General features: G+C 38.3%; 1 protein-coding gene across 8 annotated transcripts in view; it reads left to right on the top strand.

The window, feature by feature from the left end:
* The window catches only part of LOC148085278 (NLR family CARD domain-containing protein 3-like), a 57,503-nt gene that overhangs the window by 16,852 nt on the left and 17,577 nt on the right, over window positions 1–23,074 (top strand). For 4 of the 8 annotated variants that reach the window (XM_087783452.1, XM_087783451.1, XM_087783447.1 and 1 more), the window contains 2 exons: window positions 5,247–5,423; window positions 7,344–7,517. In XM_087783452.1, the coding sequence (XP_087639578.1) occupies window positions 5,247–5,423; window positions 7,344–7,517 (351 nt within the window). Of the gene's footprint in view, window positions 1–5,246; window positions 5,424–7,343; window positions 7,518–7,579; window positions 7,754–8,050; window positions 8,232–8,694; window positions 9,181–23,074 lie in introns of those variants that run through there. The other 4 variants (XM_087783448.1, XM_087783450.1, XM_087783454.1 and 1 more) reach the window with 3 other exon arrangements.

The raw sequence follows: 23,074 nt of genomic DNA, 5'->3' as shown, positions 1-23,074 counted from the left end.
CACCGTTGTTGTCTCTGTTCTTCTCTTATGGTTCATCTGTTGTTCATGAGGTCTACGACTATTTTAACAGTCAACTGGTCACCAAATATTGAAACCATTAAGTCGACTAATCGCATCATTCTTTTTCTTCAATTTATCATGAAGTTTCTTTAATGAAACAAAACTACTTTACTTACTTTAAGATTCTTTTGAAGCTAAACATGTTGATAAATGTACATTGAAGCCAATAAGTTTTGTTTGTCATGTCTTTCACTGAGACTTCAATTCATTCAGCAACAGTCCAAACCAACAGAGTCAAAACAACCATCAACAGTGACTTAAAACATAAACAAAAAAACAGCAGATCTTTGTTAACTTAATAAGTATTTTGTACACGTTAGTATTATTAAAGGAATCATAAATACATTTGTCTTGTGACACAGAAAACACAAGTGGTGACTTTGACTAACTGAACCACATTAACAAGTTATTTCAAAGTCAATTGTGTTCAATAAATGACTGTTTTTATTTGAATTTAATGTTGCAACTGTGTGAATAAAATCATCATAAAGTAAAGATAAATAATACAATTATTAATGACTTAATTTCACTGACACTCACGTATAGAATAGAATAGAATAGAATAGAAAGGCTTTATTCATCCCCAGAGGGGAAACACACTTTCACAACAGCGCAGTTGGAAGAAAATAAAGTGCAAGGAGAAAGAAATAGTACAAGAGATAATACAAAATAAAATAAAAACGATCTTAAAAATATACAAATTATTTACAAAATTAGAAATTGACACTATTAACAAAATAAAATAGAATAAAAAATAAAATAAAATAGAAATAAAAACGGAAAAAAAATAAAATAAAAAGCACACAAGAAGAAAACCACGCTACGGATTAGCATCAGGATATTTAAAGTAGAGAGTTAAATATCCTGACACCAGTTGGGATGAAGGACCTTCTATAACGCTCCGTCCTACACTGGGGGTGCCTGAGCCTGCCACTGAAGGAGCTGGCCAGCTCCTCCACGGTCAGGTGCATTGGGTGGAGAGCGTTGTCCCTGATGGAGGAGAGTCTGGAGAGTGTCCTCCTCTCTCCCACCTCCTCCACCGAGTCCAGCGAGCGGCCCAGGACAGAGCCGGCCCTCGTGACCAGCCTGTTCAGTCTCTTCCTGTCCCGGTCCGTGCTGCCTGCTCCCCAGCAGACCACAGCGTAGTGGATAGCAGAGGCTACCACAGAGTCATAAAAGGTCCTTAAAAGTGGTCTGCACATTCCGAAGGACCTCAGTCTCCCCAGGAGGTGGAGGCGACTTCGGCCCTTCTTGTACACGGCGTTGATGTGTGTGGACCAGTTCAGTTTATTGTTGAGGTGAACACCCAGGTATTTGAAGCTGTCCACCAGCTCAATGTCCGAGCCCTGGATGCTCACCGGTTGATGTGGTGGGGACTTTTTCCTGAAGTCAATCACCATCTCCCTTGTCTTCCCGGTGTTTAAGCAAAGGTAGTTGCTCTCACACCAGTCAACAAAGTCCTTGATGACTGACCTGTACTCCAGCTCACCCCCCCCAGACACGCAGCCCACAATGGCCGAGTCGTCAGAAAACTTCTGGAGGTGACAGCTGCTGGAGTCATAGGTAAAGTCTGCCGTGTAGAGGGAAAAAAGGAAAGGTGACAGCACTGTCCCTTGAGGCACCCCGGTGCTGCAGATGGTCACCTCAGACCTGCAGTCCTGCAGCCTCACATACTGCGGCCTGTTGGTGAGGTAGTCCATCGTCCATGCTGCCAGCTGTGTCCCAACTCCTGCGTCCTCCATCTTCTTCCTTAGCAGCGCCGGCTGGATGGTGTTGAAAGCACTTGAGAAGTCAAAAAACATGACTCTCACAGTGCTACCGGCGGCTTCCAGGTGAGTCAGTGCCCGGTGCTGCAGGTAGATGACGGCGTCGTCCACCCCCATCTTTGGCCTGTAGGCGAACTGCAGCGGATCCAACGCAGAGCTCACCGTCGTGCGTAGCTCGCGGAGTACCAGCCTCTCCAAGGTCTTCATCAGATGGGAGGTCAGGGCGACTGGTCTGAAGTGGCTCGGCTCCTTCGCATGTACCGCCTTGGGAACCGGAACCACACAGGAGGTCTTCCACTGGACCGGGACCTTCTCCAGTTTGAGGCTCAGGTTGAAGATGTGTGTGACCAACTCACAAAGTTGATCAGCACAATCCCTGAGCAGTCTGGGGCTGAGTCCATCTGGTCCAGCAGCTTTCCTGATCTTCAGTCGCCTTAATTCTCTCCTCACCTGTTCCGATGTAACAGAGAGAGGTGGCTGTGGGGGGTTGGGCAGCTGAGGCAGTAGGGCTTGTTGGGGTGGAGAAAGGTGGCTTGGAGGTGAGAACAGTTGGGGGGAGGGGGCTGAAGCAGGGGAAAAACAGCTTTGTGAAGAGTGAGGGGCAGAGGTGGAGGGGGGAGGGGGGCCCTGATCAAACCGGTTGAAATACTGGTTCAGTTCAGTGGCCCATCTTTGGTCTCCCCCTGCTGTGGCTCTGGCTCCACTCTGGCCATGACCTGAGATGTTCTTCAGGCCTTTCCACACATCCCTAGTGTTGCCCTGCGCCAGTTGCTCCTCCAGTTTCCCCTTGTATTCGTCCTTGGCCATCCTGATCGCCTTCTTGAGTTCACGCTGGACCTCCTTAAGCTCCTCTCTGCTCCCTGAAGCAAACACCCTCTTCTTCTTGTTCAGCAGAACTTGAAGTTGAGGGGTCACCCATGGCTTGGTGTTGGCAAAGCACCGCACCTTGCGGGTCGGTGTGACGTTGCCCTCACAGAACTTTATGTAATCTGTGGAATGGTCATTGAAGGTGTCGATGTCATCACCATGAGAGAACACGCTCCAGTCTGTAGACTCAAAGCAGTCTCTCAGCCTCTCCTTGGCTTCATCATTCCACATCTTAACAGTTCTTTTCTGTGCAGGCTGTCTCCTCACCATGGGAGTGTATTCAGGTCGCAGACGTATCAGGTTGTGATCAGAGCGGCCGAGGGGGGGCAGGGCGGTGGAGGTGTAGGCACCTTTTACATTTGCATATAAAAGGTCCAGAGTCTTGTCCTCCCGGGTGTGGCACTTCACGTATTGTGTGAAGGTGGGAAGAATGGAGGAAAGTGAGGCATGGTTGAAATCTCCGTTAATGAGCAGGAGAGAGTTCGGGTGTTTGAGCTGCAGGTCCGACACTGAGGCGCTCAGCCTCTCGCTCGCTGCGGCTGCGTCCGCAGAGGGAGGAATGTAAACAGTGAACACAATCACATGTGAGAACTCCCTCGGGATGTAATACGGGCGGATGCCCACCGCAACGAACTCTATGTCCTTAGTGCACACTTGTTCTTTAATGGAGACATGAGCGGGATCGCTCCATCTCTCATTAATAAACACCGCCACTCCTCCTCCTCTCCTCTTTCCATCCATGTCCCGGTCCGCACGCACCATCTTGAACCCCTCCAGGGAAACAACAGAGTCTGGGATCTTCTCCGTCAGCCAGGTCTCCGTGAAACATAGAAGGCTGCTCTCCCGGAAGTCTCTCTGATGCCGGGTCAGCGCAGCAAGCTCGTCCGTTTTATTCACAATCGAACGTACATTTCCCATGATGATCGATGGAATAAAGGGACGGAACCTACGTTTCTTCTCTTGTTTCATCCGAAACTATAGAAATTATAGTTTTGTAAAAGCATCAGTTAACAGTCAAATCATATATTGATGATCATTTTAAAGAGGTGGTTAAAGTCATCATGTGTGGTGGATGTAAAGAGATCAATGAAAGTTGATGTCATTTGCTGTAAGATTAACTTCAAATGTGAAGAAGATATTTCTGTTTGATTATTGATTCTTTCAGGTAGTAGATCCAGAAATGAACATTTTATTTTGTAACTTTTAGGAAATCCATGTGTGGTGAGTTGTTTGTTTTTGTACAGTGTAGGCTGCCCTCATCGTGTACTGACACTATTGTTAACTCGTCATCTTCATCAGCCGCTGGTTACGACTTCTTCACCCTCATTTAGAGGATTAGCGCCCCCACAAACAGGACAGGAGACATGAAGTATTGACGTGACAACCAAGTGTGTTGTAAGAAAATATCAATATTTGTGCTCAGGTTATATACGGGTGTGAAAACTAACATGTTGGTAAGAAATGTCTTTCTCCAATGATTTGTGAGGCTCATCTACAACTACTTCACTTCACACTGAACACATGTGTCTCCATTTCTTGTTGAGTCCATTGTGCTGATGGTATCTGTGATCATTCTCCTGACATGTGACTGTTGCAACAATCAGTCTCATCAAGTTGATCATGGTTTTCAACATTTTCAAGGTCAAACATTAAGAGAGAAAACTGTAGATTTCTTACTTTGAATATTACGTGTTGATAAATGTCACTTCCTGTTGGAGCAGTTGAATCTATTTTCAGCTCATGAACTGAATATTGAAAAACATTTGCTTTGTTTCTTATGCAAGTAGATCAGTGTCATCAGAGAATTGAAGGATTGAATTAAAATGTTCACTTTAATGAAATGTTGTATTTTTCTAACCATAGAATTATGTTCTGAATAATTTATTTCAGTAATTTGAATATATATTATAAATTGGATTTTAAACACTTTCAAGTTTTAAAATTAAATTTAAAAGGCTTCTTGTTAAAAATATTGAATCTATAGTTTTTTTTTATTTATTATTCCATACCAGCATTTATAATACATTTTGAACACTTTGACATTTTCATAATGAATTTAAAAGGATACTTGTTAATTACAATAATAAACTCTATTTGTGAAAAAGTGTTACTGTTTAAAAAACATTATTATTATTCAATACAATTAACCTTCAATATACAAATTATTTAATTATTTAATAAACAATTATTTAAAAAACTAATTCAACATTTGAAAGGTTGAAACCATTCAATATTGTGATGGCACTGATATACTTCCATAGTTTCTCTTCATCTGGTCCATCAACATCAAATCAACCATAACATGAACACATTCAATCAAACACTTGTTGATGTTCAAAAGTCCAGCATGAATCAATGACGTGTCAATAGTTGGTATCAAAGGTTTGAAAGAAACTTTGACTGAACTATATCAGAGAGGAAGCAGACAACAAACCACAACTTAAGATCTTATCAATGTAAATGGTTGAGTTTGTTTTTTTAAAAACTCTTTTATTTCTTGTCAAATAGAAAATTGAAAAAGTCACTTGTTGATGAAACTCGTCTCTTTCACAGGCTGAGCAGATGTCGACTGTCAGAGAGAAGTTGTTCACTTCTGTCCTCAGTCCTCAGCTCTCCGTCCTCTAGTCTGACTCTACTGGACCTGAGTAGAAACTACAAGCTGCAGGATCCAGGAGTGGAGCTGCTGTCTGCTGGACTGAAGAGTCCACACTGTCACCTGGAGACTCTCAGGTCAGAACATCATCTTTTCTACATCATCAAAGCTCAAATGTAAAGTCAGAGGTGGAAACACGAGTCAAAGTCTGTCATCACTTTGTTCTTCAGTGAAGCAGCTCATAGATACATTTGTATGTTTGTGTAGCAGGTAAAGATGTTACGTAGTTTATAAAAAATATCATCTTAATAAATCATTGTAATGATGAACAAACAAGCGTCAACTTTAAATGGAAATGAATAATAATCAAAACAACAGTCGTTGCATATTCTTTATCCAGTGTTCTCACGTCATCTGTCTCGTAGAAGCCAAAACACTTTAGAGTGGAATCTTGAGGTTTGTCTTTGATTTGTTTTCATTGTTTGTTTTTTCCACCGTTGTTGTCTCTGTTCTTCTCTTATGGTTCATCTGTTGTTCATGAGGTCTACGACTATTTTAACAGTCGACTGGTCAGCAAATATTGAAACCATTAAGTCGACTAATCGCATCATTCTTACATTTTTCTTACATTTATCATGAAGTTTCTTTAATGAAACAAAACTACTTTACTTACTTTAAGCTTCTTTTAAAGCTAAACATGTTGATAAATGTACATTAGAGCCAATAAGTTTTGTTTGTCATGTCTTTTGCTGAGACTTCAATTCATTCAGCAACAGTCCAAAACAACCATCAACGTGACTTAAAACATAAATAAAAAAAACAGCAGATATTTGTTCACGTATTTTGTACACGTCAGTATGAATGTCTTTCATTTCAAAACAAAGTGTGTTGTAAGAAAATATCAATATTTGTGCTCAGGTTATATACGGGTGTGAAAACTAACATCTTGGTAAGAAATGTCTTTCTCCAATGATTTGTGAGGCTCATCTACAACTACTTCACTTCACACTGAACACATGTGTCTCCATTTCTTGTTGAGTCCATTGTGCTGATGGTATCTGTGATCATTCTCCTGACATGTGACTGTTGCAACAATCAGTCTCATCAAGTTGATCATGGTTTTGAACATTTTCAAGGTCAAACATTTAGAGAGAAAAGTGTAGATTTTCTACTTTTAATATGACGTGTTAATAAATGTCACTTCCTGTTGGAGCAGTTGAATCTATTTTCAGCTCATGAACTGAATATTTAAAAACATTTGCTTTGTTTCTTATGCAAGTAGATCAGTGTCATCAGAGAATTGAAGGATTGAATTTAACATTTCATTTTATTGAAATATTGTATTTTTTTAACCATAGAATTATGTTCTGAACAATTTATTTCAATAATTTGAATATATATATAATAAATTGGATTTTAAACACTTTCAGGTTTTAAAATTAAATTTAAAAGGCTTCTTGTTAAAAATATTGAATCTCGAGTTTTTTAATTTATTATTCCATACCAGCATTTATAATAGATTTTGAACACTTTGACATTTTCATAATGAATTAAAAGGGATACTTGTTAATTACAATAATAAACTCTATTTGTGACAAAAAGTTTTTACTCATTTAAAAACATAATTATTATTATTCAATAAAAATAAATGTAACCTTTAAATACAAATTATTTAATTATTTAATCTTCAATTATTAAAAAAACTAATCCAACATTTGAAAGGTTGAAACCATTCAATATTGTGATGACACTGATATACTTCCATAGTTTCTCTTCATCTGGTCCATCAACATCAAATCAACCATAACATGAACACATTCAATCAAACACTTGTTGATGTTCAAAAGTCCAGCATGAATCAATGACGTGTCAATAGTTGGTATCAAAGGTTTGAAAGAAACTGACTGAACTATATTAGAGAGGAAGCAGATAACAAACCACAAGTGAAGATCTTATCAATGGAAATAGTTGAGTTTGTCTTTAAATAAACTCTTTCAATTCTTGTCAAATAGAAAATTGAAAAAGTCACTTGTTGATGAAACTCGTCTCTTTCACAGCCTGAGCAGTTGTCGACTGTCAGAGAGAAGTTGTTCACTTCTGTCCTCAGTCCTCAGCTCTCCGTCCTCTAGTCTGACTCTACTGGACCTGAGTAGAAACAAGCTGCAGGATCCAGGAGTGGAGCTGCTGTCTGCTGGACTGAAGAGTCCACACTGTAACCTGGAGACACTCAGGTCAGAACATCATCTTCTCTTGGTTCTGATAAGTTTCTAGAAGTGTTTCTCCTTCATTTCAGTCTGTCAAGGTGTTGGATCTCAGAGAGAGGTTGTTCTTCTCTGGCCTCAGCTCTGACATTGAACCCATCCCACCTGAGAGAACTGGACCTGAGCATGAACCATCCAGGAGGACCAGGACTGGAGCTGCTGTCTACTGGCCTGACGAGTCCAGACTGGAGACTGGAGACTCTCAGGTATGAACAGAGCAGCAGAACTCACTGACTGAACTTCAAAGATCTTCAGACTGAACATTTGATGCTCAGACTCTTCATCTGAACTGAGCACATAAATCCAAACTCTGAGTTCCTCCATGTTCTCCTGCTGGACACCAATGAAAGCATGAAGGAGACAGTTGAGACTGAGCAGCCTGTTTATAGATCCATCTTTGTTGTCATCAACAGTCTTGACTGAGTCGTCCACTGAGAATGAAACAATATTCATGAAACATCTGAATCAAATGAATCTGATCTTCTGACTCTTTCTTCCTCCAGGCTGGACAACTGTGGACCACATAGGTTAGACCTTCATCCATGAATGGTAAGTTTGATTCCATGGATTGACTTCAACATCAAAGCTCATCTGCTGACACAGCAGTTCAAGGTCTTTGTGGACATGGACTTGATGAAGAAGATTCCAGAACAAACGTGCAGATGTTAAAGACTCACAGTTACAGTATCAAGTGAAGCTCTGATTCCAAATCTTCAAGACCTTCAGCTCAAAACTCTTCAGGAGCTTCAACATCAACATTGTTTCAGTTTGACTGTCAGTGGAGAACAAAGAAATATTTCTGTCAAATATTTGAAATCAGACGTGAGTTTGATCATCAACTCACAATGTTGAGTCACTTTAAACATCATTTCACACATGGATCACTTCATATTGAATCATGTGTTCACTTGAACATCTTCATCACAACTAGACTAGACTCATGTTAGCTACATGCTAGTTTAGCTGCTGACTTCATCTTCAAATCTGACATCCAAGATGATTCTGGGATGTTTCAGTCACATGGTTCTTCTCTCAAGTTCTCAGAAGAATGTTGACAGAACATTGACTCGTCTCAGTTTGGATCAGTATATGATCGTCAAGACAACGTTCTTCCACCATCATCACCTCATGTCTCTTCTTCTCTCAGTCTTCACTCTCACTGGACTCACACACAGCAGCGCCTCCTACTGTCCAACAACAACAGGAACTTGATGGAGGATCAGGATTCAGGATCAGAAGCATGGAAACACATGATTTAGATGTTAAAGTTCATTGTTGTTCATTTTTTTAAGAGTAAGCCACAAGATGGTTGTTTTACTTGTCTTGTCCACTAGAGGGTAGTCACGCTTTTGCTATGAAGCAGTGAATCAAAGAGAAACTTTTGAGACCAATGAAGTAAAATCTCTCAACAGAACTTATAAAGATCATGTATTTAAACAAAGTAATTGTACTTTTGCTAACCTGAACTGTAGAATTCAAGGGTGATATAATTCCATATCAGCAGCTGAAGAAAGAACTAAACAATTAGTTAAATTGAAAATGTTAATAAAGTATGAATATTCTGTTCACTCGCTCTCTTCACTTTTATGTTCCCTGATCTTGTTTTCAAATAAATCCACTGGTTTGGTCACTTTCTTTTTGTTCATCTTCTGTCCAAAAGAATTCACACACACCTACATATGCACGCACACACTCTCTATATGTCATCTCAGCAGTGGCCTCTTGATGGCGCTAGTGTAGCTATTTCATTGTGACTATATTCTACCTTTAGTAACGTGATCATAATGAGGTTTAATCTGAACAGTGGCGGGCCGTGCATTTCACACCTAGGTGTCCAACATGAACTAATCCACCTCTTAATGCCATCATTATGACTCCACGGCTATAGAAACCATCAATATTACACAGAAATGCAGTATAGTAATAATAATCTCTATTTATACAGGTCTCTTTGACAGCCATTCACACATACTGATGGGAGTAGGCTGCACACACGTGCCAAGTCTGCCATCAGGCGCAATCAGGGCAAAGTGTCTTATTCAGGTGTCTGGAGCTGGGATTGAACCTGCAACCTTTTGGACTGCAACCACTATACCATCTGAGCTATGACACCCTTGGATTGCATTACAGAAAGGTATCTCTTGTAGCAAGAAAGAATGTCATTACTAAAGCAAGAAACCCAATAAGGACGATTCAACAAGTCTCTTTTCACCACGGCTGCCATACATACATCAGCAGAAACAACAATATTAACCTTATTAAATGACAAAAATATTAAAACGTTTAAATAAAATTCTGGAGTTAGTTTTGATTCGCTTCAGGGCGGAGAATGTTCAACAGAAGCAGTGACACTGGGATGGTCATCGCTCGTAGTTGCTGACTTGAAAGTGGCGACAAACCCTCTTCCCGGCTGGACAAACTTGCTAACTTCGGAGTCTGCCGACTGTTCTTCACAAAGTCCAGTTTTTCTGGAAAAGTCCGTCTTGAAAATGGTTTCGTGAGCATAACTGCGACCAAATGAATGTCTTCTCCTCCGTCAGCCATTGTTAAAAAAGTTATCCAATCCACTAGCAAAATATTTGAGTTTGCGCCGCTAGCTATAGATGCTTTGCTGCTCTGACGAGTATTTCTCTGAACATCCAATCAAAGGACGTGAAAATGCTGACATCACAGGACGCCTGCTAGAAGGCCTAAGTGTCGTCAACTAGAACTCTGATTGGTTAAAGCAACAGCGTCATTGCCACTGACTTTAAACTACAGACGCCAGCAATGTCGATTCTGAAGGCGTAGACGCAGATTTTTGACCCTGGCAACAAATGATGGCTGAAATATGATTGGATAAAAGCTCTAAAATAAACATACACAAGTGGAAGCAGCGCAACCAAGAGAAAAGCTATGAGATGAAGAGAAAGACTATTGGAAATAATTGAATACTAATAATATTATATAATTATATAATATTATATATAATAATATTCATGGCAAAAATATATTAAAACATAAGTCAGTGATTCTGTCTGTCAGTGTTTAGGCCAGCAGAGAAGGCCTTGCTGGCCCTGACAGTCCACCACTGTAAGTGATTTATGCAAATGTGGCAACCAAGGGGTTTCTGATATTATTTATAAACTTTTGTGAAACTAATGAAACTAAAGGGGTCGTTCTGCGCCAGATTTAACTATCGAACGCCTACATACATACAAATGTACTGTTTAAAATGAAAATGTGTTATTCATGAATGTAGTCATTGTTTCTAGTTAATTATTTTATTCATCAAATTATAGTTTAGAACAAAATTTAAGATTATCCCCCAGTTAATAGGTTTAAGATAATTTCAACGGCAAATTTAAGATTGTGATAAATCGATACTTTCCATGGGTAACAATGACATTGATATCTTCTCGACGTGGACTATCCCACAAACTATCATATAATTTGAATGAAAATAATAATAATAATAATAATAAATTCTAATGATAGAGTGTTTGCTCTTGATTTCAAAAATGTATTTCTTAAATCAAGTTGAAAGACTCTGTTCTGTAATTCGACTATTTAGTCAAATTAAAAGTTAAGAAATAACGGAGAAGGCTGCAAGAAAAGTTGAAAAGAAGGCAAAGAGGATTGTGGGAAAATATCAGAATACTAGTTTGTTCCCAGCGAATAATTGCAAATATTGCGGACTGGTGTGAGAAAAATGCTTGGGTGAAGTGCTGACAAGTGAGATGGAGAGTGAGAAAAAAACCTAAGGAAAATACTAAGCTGGACATGCTCTGGGTCTTGACGAAAATGTTTGTGAGACTCTGCAGGAGAGTCTCTCTGAGAGGAGAAAGGAGGGGAAATTCCTCGCATCCCCTGCAATACAGAAACACTGAGGAGAAACCTGGAACCACATGCAGGGCCACGGCCAACGTCCACGTTACTCTACCATCTCTGATCGACAGGAGGAAAACAGACAACTTGCTAAATTAATAATAATAAATTAATTCATATTCTATTCTATGTTAGTCTTTGTATCTTTTGTCTTTGTTGTTATCAGTTTTATCTCGCCCTTTAAAGTATATACTTTACTGAATATTGTTTTGATTGTTTAAGCGCTTTGTGACCCTGGTCTGGAAAAGCGCTATACAAATAAAAATTACTTACTTACTTACTTACTTTGTTGTTTGTCTTTGATCTATGTTCTTTATCTTTAGACTTAGATTGTGTCTTGTTCTTTCTTTTTATTTCTCTTTGTTCTTGTTCTTATTTTTATGAATAATCGTCTGTATTGCTGTGTCTAATTGGAAAAACAATTTCCCGAAGGAGACCTCCTGAAGGATCAATAAAGTTCTACCTAACCTAACCTAAAAGACCTCTGAGAGGCCAGTGACTTGACATGAATTATTGTCGACCCGAAGAGACTTCTGACTTTGTAATATTAACACAAAAATACACTCATTGTGAATGGTTCGGAAGCCTAGGCCTTAAAATATTGTTATTGAAAATAATAAATAATAATTATAATTCATCAATAATTATAATAATAACAATAATAAATTTGCGACACTCGGCGTTAAGGGGTTAAAAAGATCAAACAGCATGGATCATGGATCGTGGATCGTTGTTGATGTAAACACATTAAATTATTCTAAATCTCTTCCTTCACTAATCCTGTGTGTGTGTGTGAGAGTGAGAGAGACCCTTCACCCCCAAACCTTTTCTTTGCAGGATCAGGTCAGAACGTGAAGAATCCATTTCACATGCCAATGATAAAATGTGTTTTAATAACAGTGTTATTAAAACACATTTTAGGTGGAGTGAGCAGAGAACTCACTCCTCCTTCCTGTCTTATGAGTTCTGAGCATTCGTTTGATCAAAGGAAGAGCGAAATTATAATTAAAACAGTGAATTTATTTAAGTAAAAAACGATTACAAAAGTAGGCCATACAAGACCTCAAATACAACAGTTAACAAAAAATGCAGATTATTCAGAGATACCAGAAGTTCGAGCGCTCAGACCAGTCTCTGTCCGAAGTTTCTTCCAGAGGATCTTTATAAAGACCCCGAGACCCTCGTCCTACACGTGGAGAAGGTTGATTATACTATCGCCAACTTAGGATATGGTATGTTTGCAAAATCTGATTCCATTATGAACAACAGATGTTAAATTCTTGATATTTTTTCTTACTTGACCTAAACACTGAATCTTCAGTCTTTCCTCACACTTGTTACTCTTCACCTGGGTTTACTGAACATGATTTCTGGGTTAACACATATATCTTTCCACAGCTCGATAACAACGATGCACAGAGGCCTCTGTTATTTATATCAGAGCCGCACACAAAGGTTCGTACAAAGTTGAGGCACAGATACTATAGACTTCAACTCTTGAACCTTTGGTTTTAGGAATAACACGTTTTTAAAAGATAAAATACAAGAATATGTTTTAATTCTGAACAAAAGGTAATATCGTCAATGTTGACAATTGTTAAACATGAGTACATAAAATGAGGATAAATAATTTAACCTTTCAATGAGTATATATGTAGATCAATCTGAGCATATATCTTCAATCCCTCCTTTGACCTCTGAAATTTGAGGTCAACCTTAAAAATTTGAAGTTTACAAGAAACCTAATATCACAAAATAACTTGGTATATGATAAAGAGTAAGTAGAATATGAGATTACTAATTCAGCCCCATCCATCAGAACTCATCATTCAAACAACACCATCTGATAAGTGGAGGCACAGATTTCTCTTCAATAGCAGATACAATGACACGGTTGCATAATGAACGGATACAAGGAACACAACAGCAACTAGTGCTGAAAATACAGCGACAGACATTAAAATATTATTATTGACTTCCATTTACCAAACCACCTATCCATCATATCACTGTCAATGCCTGAGTGTTCTTTGAGTTCATTCAAGAGTGTTTTTAAGACCATCTATGGCTTTGGTCAAGTTAGCAATCTGCGTTGTGTTATTTGGAATTAAAGTACAACATACGTCGCCTTACTTATATACAAAATACTTTAACTATGTTCAATCAGTTGGTACCATAACTTCTACTCAACATTTTCTCACCACAAACCTTCTTAACACACTCTCTAATTGTAAAGTAATAGGCTGAAACCCAGGCTTATTTTTCCTATTCTATGCAATCCATGAAATATCCCAAAATATCAATTATACAGAGCAGAAGAAAACACACAAAACTAAAAAACGAAATTATTTCAACGTGTTTACCCTTTCATTTATGATATTTAAAAAAATATATTTTATTATTTTTCACCAGTGTTCTACAAAATTTCAGTTTGTCACTAAGTCCATTTCATAATTCTACTCACAGAAATGAAACACATGTATATTTAACATTAGTTCTCACTTCACATATTTCAAAGACACACAAACTTCTTAAATTGTCAAAAAAAAAAGAAAGTTGAATACAGGTGGGAAGACTTTTATACTTAACTTGAAATAATATTTCTAATGGTTTTTTTATACGTACAATGTCTCCATATTTTAAAATGACAGACTTTATAAGTAATTTATTAGTGGTTTCACTAATAGGAAGTTTTGTTAATTATTCTATAAATTCTTTTCTGGAGTTTAATCATAGAGTTTATGTATGTCCTGCACGTATTTCCCCCAAACCTCAACACAATATAGTATAATATGCAAAGACAATTATTGTTTTACAAATCCCCTACTTTGTAGATAATACAAGTAGATTTAATTTATTTTTTAAATACTCTATATGTGGTTCCAACTAAATTCATGATCTAAAATTACTCCCAAGAACATCATCTCATATACTCTTTCAATTTTTACAGACACCCTGTGTGTTCGTTCCTCACTTTTGGAAGAAGTGAAGAAATAGGAATAATAACAATAATGCAAAAGAAAAAGAAAACAATTCAATTTTTCTGGGATGCAGCCCCAGCGTTTATGATGCTCTCTTGAGCAGTTTACTCACGGTTGTAAGATTCAATTCTATCACTTCTGGTGTAAATCTTAAAACAAGAAACCTTTCCCAAAATTCCCAAGTGTGTGTCAGAAAGATAGCACGACAAATGTCATCATTGAAAGAGTGCTCAAGTGAGCTACCAATGTGGTTCGTGAGCTTCCAGACTTTGATCCAAGACAGTTCAGGATCGTGCACAGACATAGTTAGTTCGTCAAGTGAATTGAGCTGATCTTATGAGAAAAACAAACTTCCAATGAGGGACAGGATCTCTTGGTGGAGGCGCAGGATTCCATGCAGCACCTCTTTGATCGAAAGAAATGGGAACTTCCCTGAGCGCCCCAGTCCATGTGGGCTCAAGACTCAGGACAAGCCAAAGAAATCGCTGATGTAGGCAGAGTAGTGTGTGTGTGTGTGTGTGTGTGTGTGGGGGGGGGGGGGTTCTGGTGGTTGTGCATGTTCAAAAGGTTTTAGGAAATAGGCAAAAGCTGGGAAATTGCTGCTAAGTGGTTTTAATGTGGTGGAAAAGGTCACCACTGGCAGTGAAACCAGTGAAACGTCGGTTGCAGGGGCCGCAGGATGTAGGGGCCACAGGACTTGGATATTTAATGCATAATAATTTATGAAACGTCTTCTGCTCTAGTCTATTCAATACCATTTATTTAGGATCCCAATGTGTTTGTTTCTGAAAATGTCGACTAGAATTGGTTTCGTCCAAGACTTTTAGCGTGCTTCCTCCTCGAGGTATTTTTACGTTTCCATGAGCAGCAAGTAAACTTCACATAGGTCTCACACACAGTTTAAAACCTTTACACAGCAGACATGTTTGTTGTCGTTTGTTCCCGTGCACCTGTGCAGAGCCTGTGCAGGCGGGAAGAGGTAAAGTATGAGCCGCCAGTCATCAGTTTTTTTGATCTGCAACAAACTCCAATTCACGGATATCGGCTGATTATGATCAGTGGCCAATTAATTGAACACAACTAGCACAGACTCAAGATTTGAAGCCTTTAAATCTTGAGATAATTGAATGACTTTCATGTTGGTCAGTCCTCACTTACAGGACCCTGTAGACGTCATAAGCAATGTTCCTTCATTTGTGTTCACCTGAAAGCCAAGTTCTGTAATTCAGCCCAGACATCGTAGCGAAAGAACTTGAGAGTGAAGGAACTGACATTTGTGGGAGACATCCTGAGCAGTGAAGGCATCAGAGCGGATCCCAGAAGAATCAACAATAGAGAATATGACAAGTTAAAAATGTAAAAAAGAGAATTAATGGCATGATTTACTACATCAGAAAAGTCTTAACTTATCGCTCAGAAGCAAACACTTGACTGAAGTGACTGAAAAGAAAGGTTAATATTAAAGTATGATGACAGGAAACATGTTTATTCACTAAAAAATAAACAGACAGAAGATGTAATGTAAACAGCAAATGTTTGTCTGGCATCAATGATTGACAGATATGTTGTTTGTGACTCTGGACAGTAGAGGGCGTTAAGAGACTTAACAGAGAAGGACGTGTTTACCTGTATGGAATACCAGATATACACATTTATGTATGTATTTATTTCACAATAGCCATTTAAAGGTCTTTTCCCCTGGATATCCTTATTTCCAAACGCTTTTTTAATTACTAATTGTGGCACTCATGGTATTCCTTAGAATACAACATTAGGAAATGCGCTTTATTTATCTGTTTTACAGTATTTCAATATATTTTGTAACTTTTATTCGCCTTAATGTCTCTCCATCCAAACATATTATATTAGCTAATAATGTCACACCTATTTGACTACGATGGAAAGAAGCATTTATGATGGAAACAAGACCTTGAAGTACAGCATGAAGCAATAGGTGAGGTCGCGGGGGTCTGGAGTCTATCCCAGATTTTACGGGCGAGTAGCGAGGGACATCCTGGAAAGGACGCCAGTCTGTCGCAGGGCACACAAAGACACATACGGACAAATTCCCCAAGTTCTGAATCAACCTCTGTATGTTTTTGGACTGTGGGAGGAAACCAGAGTGCCCTAAGAATTTAGGCTCCCACAGACCTGTTAGTTCTTCTTTAAGAAGCTGTTCTCCACTCATTACCTGTATTAACTGCACCTGTTTGAACTCATCACCTGTATAAAAGACACCTGTCCACACACTCCAACAAACTCCAACCTCTCCACAATGGCCAAGACCAGAGAGCTGTGCAAGGACATCAGGGATCAAATTGTAGACCTGCACAAGGCTGGGATGAGCTACAGGACAATAGACAAGCAGCTCGGTGAGAAGAACAACTGTTGGTGCAATTATTAGAAAATGGAAGAAGTTCAAGACGACGGTCAATCTCCCTCGGTCTGGAGCTCCATTTCAAGATCTCTCCTCGTGGGGCATCAATGATCATGAGGACAGTGAGGGATGAGCCCAGAACTACATGGCAGGACCTGGTCCAGCAAGGTCCCCCTGCTCAAGCCAGCGCATGTCAAGGCCCGTCTGAAGTTTACCAATGACCATCTGGATGATCCAGAGGAGGAATGGGAGAAGGTCATGTGGTCTGATGAGACAAAATTGGAGCTTTATGGTCTAAACTCCCCTTGCCATGTTTGGAGAGAGAAGAAGGATAAGGATGAGTACAAACCCAAGAACACAATCCTAACTGTGAAGCATGGAGGTGGAAACATCATTCTTTGAGGATGCTTTTCTGCAAAGGGGACGGAACGACTGCACCGTATTGGGTCGAGGCTGGGTCAACGACCCAAATCCACAGCCAGGACAATGAAGGAGTGGCTCTGTAGGAACCATCTCAAGGTCCTGGAGTGGCCTAGCCAGTCTCTAGACCTGAATCCAATTGAAAATCTTTGGAGAGAGCTGAAAGCCAGTGTTGCCTAGCGACAGCCCTGAAACCTGAACGTTCTGGAGAACGTCTGTATGGAGGAGTGGTGCAAACCTGGTGAAGAACTACAGAAAACGTCTGATCTCTGTATTGCAAACAAAGGTTTCTGTACCAAATATTGAGTTCTGTTTATCTGATGCATCAAATACTTATGTCATGCAATAAAATGGAAATTAATTATTTAAAAATCATCCTCTCTGATTTTCTGCATTTTTGTTTTAGATTCTGACCCTCAAAGTTGAACCTTTGATACAAATTGTAAGTGGGAAAACTTAAAAAATCAGCAGTATATCAAATACTTTTTCTCCTCACTGTATGCGTGTATTTATTTCACATTATCCATTTAAAGGTCTTTTCCCCTGGATGTCACAATTTCCAAAATATGGATTTAGTGACGAACACAGACTTTAATTTCTCTACTAGAACAGCATGATGAGCTTTTTTGCTTTTCTGCCTTTCTTGAACTGCACCAGGTCAATGTCCTTATGTCTGAACTGACTGAGGCCCAATTGCATTCATCTCCTCAGCAGTCTTTCTCAAGATCAATCCTCAAAGCTGGACCTCAAAATTATGGAATGAGGGTCATTTGGCGACTTAGAAATGGGACTCACCTTAAAAGCAGATAGGTCGTCCATTACCAGTGTTGATCGTGGACTTTATACATGTTTTTATCAGCTGCCAGACGCAGAGATGTTCGTCAGAAGAGTTTAGAAGTCGGTTCAGCTGAGAAGTTCATGTTTATACTGTACAGAAATTAAAATAATTTGCTTTAACCCAGAAGAAATGAGTTTTAATAATCCATTGAGCTGCTGCCACCATCTTGAGGAAAAAAAAGCATGTTAGACGTTAACTTTGTATTTTTTCAAAGTCAATCTACCATAAATGTAGAAATAAAGGTGCAGCAGTTTTTGCATGTGAGCTGCTGTGATGAGTGTTGATGCAGTTATTTTGTGTGTAAGTCAGGGTCAGAGATGCTACAGAGGTTTATTCTCCTGTCAAGATTGTTTTGTATAAATCCAAACATGGCTGCAAATCTGTGTTTTTTTAATTTATTATTTTATTCTGTACTGACACCACAAACAATTCCTATGTTGTGTTTACAACACTGGCAATAAAAGTTACTGATTCAGATTCTGAGAGTAAAGGTCGTGTCACAGTCATTTGTTAAGGTCCAGAGGAACCAGAACTTTGGACCGGTGGAGACTCAGAGTCATAGATAAGTGTTTTATGACGTCTATCTAAATTAATAATCTACAGTAATTCAAGAAGGACAAACCAGGACAGTACAGAACAAACATCAGTCACAGCAATAACACCTGTCAGTTACCATGATTGTAAGAAACTATTTTTGATTGACTTGAAATAAGAGTCACTCTGGGTCAGTGGTGACAAAGTTAACCTCTGACCTCTAACCTCATCACTCTTCCTTCTCTCACGTCTGTTTGACAGATTATTTGATGGACTTTTGTCTTTCCTTGAACGATCAAAGATGCTTCAGAGCTTTTAACAGATCAACGATGAGCGAGTCTGGTTCTGACCGGTCAAGTTCTTATGGTTACAATCTGCTGACTCTGAAGGTTCATCAATGACGACAAACCTTTTTGAATAAAATGATTATTTAATAAGTTTTGGATTCATATGACTGTGTGAACCTCTCAATTCAAGTATGAATAAAAACGAAGAAAAAAAAATGTTAACACATGAAGCTGAGCAAAAGTTCAATAAAATACTTCTCCATTCATTCTCTTCATCCCTCTAACTGTCAATAGGTTCTACACCCTGTCAGTAATTACAGTTTTCACACGAGCACTGGCCTCTGACTCCTTCAGCAACAACACAATCGATCGCTCTTCAGTTTTTATTATAGTATTTACAACCTGACGATGTTTAAAATGAAAGTAAAACGTTGTTTTTTAAGTGTTGGGGGATAGTTTTGCACAAGTGCACTCATTACAAAACACAACTTAATAATGGATTTAAAGAAACAAGAAACAATTTATTTAGACATTATTGTGACAATAAGTGATGTTTTGTTTCCACTGTGTGTCAGTGTCGTTGTTGGTGTGTGTGTGTGGAGTCTCGTTAGATCAACAATTATGTGTTTACTTATAAAAGATGTGTTACTAACTAAACTAACCATTTAATTATTACAAACAAAACAATGACCTTCATATAAAATGATGTGCACGAGGTTTATGATGGTTTTATTGCTGAAACTACAGGTTCCTTCTAGTCATCTAGAATTATCTCATTTCCCCTAAACAATTTTGACAGAAAACCTTAATTAAAGTTATTTAAATCACCAGAATTTAAAGTTTGAAAAGTGAATTTAACTTTTTACTAAAATAAAAATGTGCTGAACACATTTTTTATACTTAAATTAATTTAAAAATTAATTAGACACAAGAAGGTGATCTATTAATTTATATGTAATAAATGTTGTAGAACAAATGTGTTCCTATGTCTTTGTTAATGATTCATTATAAGAGGAATGATGATGGTTTAATATTGAACATTTTGAGTCGCATGTTGTTAAATTAATCATTAAATAATTTTCTCTTTCCACTTATAATCAAATAAATAATATACATAAACTCACCAGTCATGAGCCTCACTGCACGTCATTAAGTACTTAAGTGTTATTATAAAGCTACTGGGTCAGTAAATAGTTTGTCATATCTTCCAGTCGCTTTTAAATTGTGTGTTTTGTAAATGAATAAACTTGAACAAAATGGTTGTTGATCACAATAAAACACCGATCACTTTAATTTTGTGTTTTTTTAATAAGTTCTGTTTTTGAACATGATATGTCACATCCGGCCAAACATCGTCACTTCAAGTTTATGAATACTGTAATGAGATTCTCAATTCAAAATCCTGTTAATTGTGTTACAACCTTGTGAAGGCCGTTCACAAGGAGTCTGGCTCTGTTTGAGGTTTCTGCCTCAGATGATGTTTTCCTGGTCACTGTTGCTCTTACGATTTGCTGGAACCTCTTGTCCTTATATTGATAATAATAATAATAATAATAATAATACGTAGATCTTCTATAGTTCTTTTCAAATTACACACTATTATACAATAGACACAGCAAATCATCAATGCTGGGTTTTGAGGTGATTTTTTAAGGATGGTAGTTTATCAGAATTACAGAATTATCGGTGTCGGTTGAATAACTCTAATTAACTCATAATGATTACAAAGTTATTACCAATACATAGCAAACGTACCACCACCAGTGTCATACCCCATCAAGGGAGGATTAAAAAATCTCAGATCTCTAACCCTCTATCATTCGTCAAACTGTGGTGATGGGTCTAACTGACAGTTATTTTGCTACTTCACAACATTAAGACGTTTTTTTTAAACTTGTGTCCAAGTTCCTCCTGGTTGAAAATATATAGTGAAGTTTGTTTATTCCAGGATGAGATTCTCATCTTCCCCAGACGGGACTTTCAAAGCAGCTCCAGATCATATGATGTATGATGTACTTTATGATCCTGGAGGTGAAAGATAATCATCTAATGTTAATCATTAAAGACTTCTGAGTCACATGATCTCAACAAACGTTTATTTCAGTCATGATCTTTGATACCAGCATCAGAAGGAGTTGATCAGTGTCTTGTTCCATCAGCTCTGGTCAGAAGAAGCTGAATTCTGCTCCAACATGGACCAGAGACCACAGAAGAGAAGAAAGCTGCAGACAGGTCAGTGACTCTGACTCTCCACACAAGGACTGCTGCAGAGAGAGATTGACAGATAAGATTCTTTTATGACAACTTAACAGTTTAACTTCCTGCTGAGGAAGAAAAAAGTTTTTCACACTTGTTATGTGTGTTTTCCTCTCATGTAAACAGGACACAAGTGTCAGTGGAGGAAGAAGTGAAGAGCTGCATTATTTCAACCACCAATCATTTGAAATGTTTGCAAGGATTTGTGTTAAAAGTGAAATGAAAATATCTGTAAAAGCAAAATACAAATGTTACACAACAACGTTTGATCGTTGACCAGGATCTCATGAGTGTGTTTGTGTGAAGGTGAAGACTCTGCTGAGACTCATGGTGAGGACAGAGACTCCTTTAAATACCCTCAGTGTGAGGAGCACGATGAACAGACCAGCACTCAGAGGTGAGACAAGGACCTGCAAGATTGTCCTCCATGTCTTCATTCTCACTCGATCTACTTCTGTGTTCAAGATCAAAGCAGCAGCAAGAACCTGCTGGACCTGGACCAAGATCTGGACCAGAACCCTGCTGTGTGTCTCTGAAGAGTGATGCTTCAATGTTTACACCCATCGACTTCAGAGGAAGTGAAGAGTCTCCAGGTGTGAGGTGAGAGTGAACAAGTGTGAGTCTACCAGGTTAATACTGACACATTAAACCAGAGAACTTTACTTCACTCACACAACCAGCAGGGGGAGACAAAGACACAATTATAAAACTAATGGTTTACGGAGCTATTTTTGTCTCACTAATATTTGTAACTGTACAGAGGGTGATCTGCAAATATACAATAGTTGCACGTGTATTGTGGTATCCACATTTTGTATTGACAAAACATTTGTCCTTGAAAATATATAATATTTATGTACAAAACAAAAATACATTTGTAAAACTTCTAAAAATTGTGTGTGTGAAAGTACAAAGTCTTGTTTGTTTATATTTACCTGTTGTTGATTTTTTTTTTATAGTTTTTTTTTTTTTCACATATTTGTTTTTGTTCAGTGTTGAAACATTATTTATATATTTTTCCATTAGCCAACAACGAGAGGCATCATTATAATTAATAATTAACATTACAAAATAGGCTTCCTCTCGATTTTTTTCTTTTTGTTTATCAATAATTAATATTCTCACATAATTGACACCAGGTAGTTTATTCTGAAGAATGTTCTACCTTAGAATTGTTAAGATTTGTTAGACTACTTTATTATTAACTTACAGAGTAGAATGTTGTTGAGGCTTGTTAAGTGTCTTTCTGGAATTCCAAATTTGCATTAAAGTCAGTTAAAAGTGTGGAGTTAAAAACACTCGAATCCAATTGTGCCACAACTTCACATAGCAGTGTCTTCTTTTTTGAGGTTGCAGACCCTAAACTTATGTGAGCCCATAATACCTCTCCTGGACGACTGGGTGAGCAAACCGAGTGAATTTCTCGAACTCCTGTGTTGTTCTCGGTGTTGTCTTGATCTTTGAAGTATGTACTGTTTTGAGTATTGTTTTGATTGTTAAAGCGCTTTGTGACCCTGGTCTCGAAAAGCGCTATATAAATATATATTACTTACTTACTTACTTACTTACCTAACTGAACCAGAGCCTGGCTTGTATACATGCATTTATCTAATGCATTTCACAAGAGAATTATCAGAAAATAACGATCTCCTCAACAACACTGAACACAAATAAATAAGTGAATGGATGGCAAATTTGCTGCTGTAGCAACAACACAATAAAAAACTAACAGTTATTAACATCAACACGAGGCTCAATCCCTGAACTCCTGGTTTAAAGCTGTTGGTTCCATGAGCCATTCGGGCAAGTGACGCCATCGGGGCATGAACTTGAAAAAATATCGGGGGCTTCGTAAACACAGACATTTCTTTCACGCTTCACTGCTACCCTAATGTTTTGTCATTAAACGCACTACAAATATAGCGTCTGATGGCTTGACTGTGATCGCGGAAGTGTCGGATAGTTTT

This window comes from Callionymus lyra, chromosome 2, assembly GCF_982586985.1.
Source record: "Callionymus lyra chromosome 2, fCalLyr1.hap1.1, whole genome shotgun sequence".
In the NCBI taxonomy this organism is placed as follows: Eukaryota; Metazoa; Chordata; class Actinopteri; order Syngnathiformes; family Callionymidae; genus Callionymus; species Callionymus lyra.
The sequence above is the reverse complement of the archived record's forward strand: the minus strand, read 5'-3'. Positions and strand labels throughout refer to the sequence as shown.